The following is a 6769-nucleotide window of genomic DNA, read 5'->3' as shown; positions in this document are numbered from 1 at the left end:
GCTTCTCTACAGCAAATCAAGTAAAGAGGAGGAAATCTTCACATAAGACGTTTTGTCTCCTAAAAGACAATGAAAAGCCCAGACTTTACTGAACCAAATTGAAAATATTATTGATAGAAGACGAGGAGACACGGTCCATGCAGCATGATTTAGTCCTGTTAAATCCTGTTTTAGACCTCGTTTAGACCTGTTTTAGACCTGGCTTAGACCTGGTTTTAGTTCTAGTTTAGTCCTGGTTTTAGTTCCAGTTTAGACCTGGTTTAGACCTGGTTTAGTCCTGGTTTTAGTTCTAGTTTAGACCTAGTTTAGACCTGGTTTAGTCCTGGTTTAGTCCTGGTTTAGTCCTGGTTTAGTCCTGGTTTAGGCCTGATTTAGGCCTGATTTAGGCCTGATTTAGACCTGGTTTTAGTTCTAGTTTAGACCTGGTTTAGACCTGGTTATAGTTCTAGTTTAGTCCTGGTTTAGTCCTGGATTAGACCTGGTTTTAGTTCTAGTTTAGTCCTGGTTTAGTCCTGGTTTAGGCCTGCTTTAGGCCTGGTTTAGTCCTGGATTAGACCTGGTTTTAGTCCTGGTTTAGTCCTGGTTTAGTCCTGGTTTAGGCCTGGTGTAGGCCTGGTTTAGGCCTGGTTTTAGTTCTAGTTTAGTCCCGTTTTAGTCCCGTTTTAGACCTGGTTTAGACTTGGTTTAGTCCTGGTTTTAGTCCTGGTTTAGCCCAAAATGTGAAAACAGGAACATACCATCATGTAATCCATTTATTTCAACAAAGTAACTATAATCCAATTACCACTCTCTGAAACAGTAACTGTAACTGAATACAGTTACTCATAATATGTACTCTGATTACATAACTCCGGTACATGTAATCTGTTACTCCCCAACATTGTCTGCGCACATATCGAATCACGTATTTAGCTCGATCACTCTCGGTTTGTAGACTTGAGCGAGCCGTTTCTCCGAGATCACGGACAGAGCACCGCGTGAAGCTTACCGCGTCTTTCTCTGGGTGGCACATTTTGACCCACAGGATATGGTCCAGGAGCCAGTCGATGGGCTTGTCTTTGTGGAACATCAGGAAGAAGTCCACGATCATGTGCAGGTCACGGGTTCGAAACATCTTCCCTGAACAGCACAGTCACAGTTTTACATGCAAATCTCAGAGGAAACAACGATTAATAGGTTAATTATACAAGCATGAATGAAGGAAAATAAACTCCAGGTAGGTTTTTGACAAGGGAACAACAGCATCAATCAACCAACTTTGGAAATGTACCTTTAATGGGTCAGGAGCCAGGTCCACCCCTCAGGATGTTTTTTGCTACCTTTTTTTCACTATTATTTCCTGTTATATTATATCTTGGGCCATCACAAGTTGATAGGGACCAACCCAACTCGGCCCCGTTTGGGCTCAGGGCCCAAAAAACACACTTTTTAAGACAAGCTATTTGCAAAATTATTATTCATTACAACAGTGAAATAATGTGCAGTATTCAGTGTGTAAATATTCATGAACTGAGACCCAGTGTTTCCAATTTCATTGAAGTTTAGCCCCAAACAGAAACTGATGATCTTATTGATGATATCAGGCACAGACATGTGCACGCACGCACACACACACGCACACACACACGCACACACAGACACACACACACACCCACACCATACTTTGTCTCCCACCTCTACGTTCACCAGTAGCTCCATTGGGTTGGTTGTTATCTCACAATCTGACAATAGTTAATGTTCAGTCTAGAAGTCATGGACGCCTAGAAAAGGACACCAGTCTCCCAATAGACTCAATCTCTTCTTTTAACCAGAAAAATGGATCAACTTCTCTCAGTTGTCTTTGGAAAATAACGTCTAATGGGATGTTGCATGAAGGGTCAGGATGTTGGGTGGTTGTGTGTGGGATATGTGTGTTTGTATGTGTAATCTGGTTACCATAGTTTTATCTTGCACTCTGGCCCTGAGATTTAATATTATTTACTATTAATGTAATTAAAATTATTCACTTTTAATGTAATTCACTTCATATAGTACAGCAGTACATAAGTCAACTCTTTTCAAATATTGTTTCTATGAAAAAAAATCCTGCTTGATCCCAGAAGTAATGGTAATGCCTGAGGTACAGTGAAGAACTTTGGTCATAGCAGCTGTTTCCCTCTAGATACAAAGGTCATCTTGGGCTTAAATTGAAGCTTATGAACATGGGAAGTTTTTTATGTACATTTGAGGCAGTAATAAATGCAATAAAATGCTTGAAAATGATCACTTTTGATGACAATTTGTCAGGCGGACAGACATTTTTTGGTCTTTTAGGATATGTTGAGGGTGATATTTGACAGTAGAAAGGCAGCAAGCCCCAAAATATTTTTCTGCTAGTTTCCCTGATGTGTCAGGATACACCATGCCAAATTTTAGGGTTATTTGACCATGTATGCAGTTATAGTACCTTAATATTTACAGTTACATAATTTTGCAAATAGCTTTTCTTAAAAAGTGTGTTTTTTGGGCCCTGAGACCAAACAGGGCCGAGTTGGGTTGGTCCCTATCAACTTGTGATGGCCCAAGATATAATATAACAGGAAATAATAGTGAAAAAAAGGAGCAAAAAACACCCTGAGGGGTGGACCTGGCTCCCGGCCTATAAGTCATCAAATCAAAGATGTAGTTACAAATATAGCAGCCACAGGAAATACTCGCTCACTCCTAGCCTCAGTGTCATGTGATTAAACCAGGGTCTGAATGAAAACCAACACTTATTTAAATGTATTTGTTGCCACTCATATTTCTCACACGTTTTTGGGGCGATTGAAAACTTTTTGAGCCAAAAACAGCGGACAGCTATGACAGTGTAGCAGCATGGCGTATCTTCCCAACAACGCGTCTGGAAATACCCTTCAAACCTCGGCCACCTGTTCAACTTTTGCCGTGCTCCTAAAACCATGAGTGAAGTTGTGCTCTGTTGTGTGTTTTTTTACGATTCATATTGTGTGTTTCTACCATAGATCTATTATAGAAGCTTTACACTACCGTTCTTTCACTGCAATAATAATGCATCAGTTTTATGTGACACTTTTCTGGACATTCACAGAGCATTATTCGTTCATTCCAGACCTGGTGGTGGAAAGCTTCTATAAGACATGTTAAACTCAAACAAATTTAGCCCGCGATATAATTATATTTGGCCAGCGAGATCATATCAATTATGTATTAGAGCTGCCTGCCATCTACAGATAGACTATAGATGCACTAGTTATTTAAAATGTTATTATTTTATATTTTGCTTGTTCTGGATTTAATGTTTAAAGGTTGTATAGAGGATTTTCCAAGGAACGAGAAATCCAGCGACTGTTTGTCCTTTTTCAAATGTTGCGCATGCGTGAAACCACCCCCCCTCCCCTACAGCTCCTACGTAGAAACGCCTCCTCCCTCCTCCTCCTTACGCCAGAAACAGGTTTGTTTACAGCCGCTGCGCTGCACATGACTTGTAAACAACCAACTACAGTGTTGGTTAGGCAAGACGGAGAAGTGAGGAGCGGGGGGAGGGGGTGCGCGGACATTTCGTGCGCGGACGAGAAGTGAGGAGCAGCGGGAAGAGCGGAGCAGGGAGCGAGGAGAGGAGCAGGAAGGGGTGCAGAGAAGGGTGCGCGGAGATTCCGTGCGAATGAACTAGCTACAACACGCAGCAGCAAGCGGACTCTTTCTTTGCCTTGAAAATTACGTTTTCAGACATAGGATATCACATTCGTGTCCTGAAAAACGTTTGTTTAGCTCTTGGAAATAAAGTACATTTTCATAATAAGCAGAAGTTTCCTGTCCAGGAGTAATTTGTGGACCAGTGCGTCAGTCTTTAGACCCTTCGTCTGCTTCAGTCGCGCCATCGCTGGAATGAATCTCCAAGAATCACCTTAGTTCAGACTGCAGGGCTTAATGCTCAATTCCGATTTTTTTGTGAAATCCGATGTTTTTGCGAGGTCGTTCACATTTCCAATTAAATGCGACTTGTCTGTGACTTCAGTGTGAACGGTAAACGGCCGGAAAGTGTCCCACATGTGCACTGGAGACACAATGATGTCAACCCCATGCGTCAACCGCAGCGAGCGTCTCTGTGTTTACGGAAATTGTCCAAATATGGACGCGAGCATTGAGCACCTGGAGATTTTACAGTTCCAGTTTCCGCCTGCTTCAGCGCAGAATAGTGACGTTTGTGGCTTGTTAATGACGTGTAGGTCAGATGGATGCGCTTTGGCCGTTCAGACTGAAGTCGCATGTCAAAAGATCGGATATGTATCGGATTCAGGACCACATATCCAAGTGGCCTGGGTCGCATTTGAAAAATTCGGATCTGTGCCGTTCAGACTGTCATTAAAAGATCAGATACAGGTCACATAGAAGCCAAAAAAATCGGATTTGGGTCACTTCAGGCTGCAGTCTGAACACAGCCTTAGTTTGGCTTCGCTGCTTTCCCCTTGTCTTCTTCTTTCAGCGACCTCAAAAACTGACTTTCTTTTGCGGCGAACTGCTCCTGGATTCTTGTCGCCATTGCAACAAACTTTGTGAGAACTGCGAGGAAAATATAGGTCAAAAAAGCCGCTAAGAACTGTTGTGTTGGTGAAGTAAACAGCGTCTTGCGTCTGTGGACTGCGTAACAGTCGTACGTAAACCACGTAACGGCAGCGCGCAGGCAAGTCAGTTACACTAGAAACGTAGGGAGTTTGATTGACAGCCTGTCAGCTCACAGATAACGAGGCAGTGTCGTTATCTATTGGCAAATGTTTAGCCCCACCACGTCCAGAGTTGATGAAAATTTATTCTCTTTTTTTGGTCATCATAATTACAAGGCTACTGCACCTCTATAATGCTATCATTGACAATTTGAAACAAAAAAAATCCTCCATACAACCTTTAAGCAAAACTATTATTAAACATTTATTTTAATAAGACAAGGTTTAACATTACATATCAAGCAGATGTTGTTACATTTTCTAAATAAATATTTAGTTTGGCCCACAACTTAGTCCCAGTTTTTAATTTTGGAGTCTGTGAATTGGAGTTTGACACCCCTGCTCTAGATTACTAGTCACAGCTGCACTGGGGCAGACTGAGGGAAGCGAGGCTGCCAATCTGCACTCCCACCATGCACACTCCACTTTCACACTAAGCAATGTGGGTGAAGTGTCTAGCCTAAGGACACAACAACAGTTGGCAAAAGCCACGATTCATGTCCGTGATTTGAGAAAATTTGCAAGAATCTTGAGTGGCAACAAAGACAGTCTTGTTGAGTAAAATATACGCCACTAATATGTTGAATTCTTGATGTTGATCACAACTGTAAAAAATGGTTTGTTTGAATTGCAACTCCATTCCATGCTGCTACTTTATTCATCAAACTTAACATTCTTAATATTTATGATACTAATATTTATCAAATTTGTATTTTTATGTGTAGAATTCTTTATTATACAACTGCGATTCCTAATCATTTCACATTTTACTATAAAACCAATGCAGAGATTCACAGATACAAAACTAGTCGAAATCGTAATTTTCATGTTCCAAAATGTGTCACATCAGGAACTCACTTTTGCTTCGATACAGAGGCCGGAAATTGTGGAGCCAGTTGTCACATCTGGTTAGTGACGCATCAGAAACGTTTAAAAAGAGTTTGAGAAAATGTTTAAAATTTCATAATAATGTTTGAGTTTGATAATCATTCAGTTGTGGATGTTTCATTGTATTTTAATCCATGTTTGAATCTAATTTTTATTTTATTTTTTTCAAAAATTATATATATTTTTTTTTATTAATTCACAGCTATAATGTTCAATTTTAATGTACTCATATGGTAGAAGTTCTAATATAAGCCCTATTGGGTTTTTTGCCTCTTCCGGGACCTCCTTTTTTATCTAGTGTGCTTTTTATTGTTATATATTTGCCACAAACAGTCACTTATGAGAAGTGCTACTCTGGCCACACCTCCTCAAACTCAAAAAAAATGGAGAGGAAAGTCCACTTATAAAACAGGCTTAAAGAGGAGACACTGCTCACAATGAGTGAAAAGAGGAGGAGACAAGACACCTGCCTGTTGACTCTGGCTTATCGGGGCAGATGGCATGCTCACTGCGAGAGTCTGACACTAAATGTAGAGTAAAAAAAGGACAAACACTTGCTCCCTGATCTGCTTTCTATTACCTTTTATTCAGCTAATTTTTTTATTTAAATCTCATAAAAACTTTGACTGTAGCTATGAGTGGACAAAGTAAGTGTTAAATACAGTATGAAAGTGTTGAGTCTGACCTATGAAGCCGAGCTGGGAGAACTCCAGGTAGAGCCAGGGTATGGACTCCTGCTGGACAGTGTAGGACTTCATAGCGTCGTAGTAGTCCGTCTTGGCGATGACGTCGTCCTCCAGCTGTGGACACAGAGAGAACCAGCTTAGCAAACCCGAATGGCGCAACACACCTCTTGTGAAAGCAGCAGGACACGAGCATGCGGGTTCTTTAGGAATGCAGCCTGACAGGACATGCTCCAGAGAAAAGCCTCACCTGCACATAGTATGTTCCTTTGTCCTGCGCGTAAAGCATGAGGAAGCTGAAGTCCAGGTTCTGTTTGGTGCGCCACCTGAAACAAACTCTGTCAGTATATATGAGCGGAACACGAGCGGAACACGAGCGGAACACGAGCGGAACAGTACACATGCGATACACGGGCAGTACACGGGCAGTACACGGGCAGTACACATGCGATACACGGGCAGTACACGGGTGGTACA

General features: G+C 41.5%; 1 protein-coding gene across 1 annotated transcript in view; it reads right to left on the bottom strand.

Moving 5' to 3' along the window:
• The window catches only part of zgc:154054 (Alpha-1,3-mannosyl-glycoprotein 4-beta-N-acetylglucosaminyltransferase B-like), a 71417-nt gene that overhangs the window by 41845 nt on the left and 22803 nt on the right, over window positions 1–6769 (bottom strand). Inside the window, exons 7-9 of the mRNA XM_055158909.1 lie at window positions 6543–6618; window positions 6295–6409; window positions 989–1119 (exon numbers count right to left, since the gene is read on the bottom strand). Of these exons, the coding sequence (XP_055014884.1) occupies window positions 989–1119; window positions 6295–6409; window positions 6543–6618 (322 nt within the window). The remainder of the gene's footprint in view (window positions 1–988; window positions 1120–6294; window positions 6410–6542; window positions 6619–6769) is intronic.

Source organism: Boleophthalmus pectinirostris, unplaced genomic scaffold, assembly GCF_026225935.1.
Source record: "Boleophthalmus pectinirostris isolate CB_2022bp ecotype Guang Dong unplaced genomic scaffold, ASM2622593v1 HiC_scaffold_23, whole genome shotgun sequence".
Classification (NCBI taxonomy): Eukaryota; Metazoa; Chordata; class Actinopteri; order Gobiiformes; family Gobiidae; genus Boleophthalmus; species Boleophthalmus pectinirostris.
Note: the sequence above shows the minus strand (reverse complement) of the source record. Positions and strands in the feature narration are given on the sequence as shown.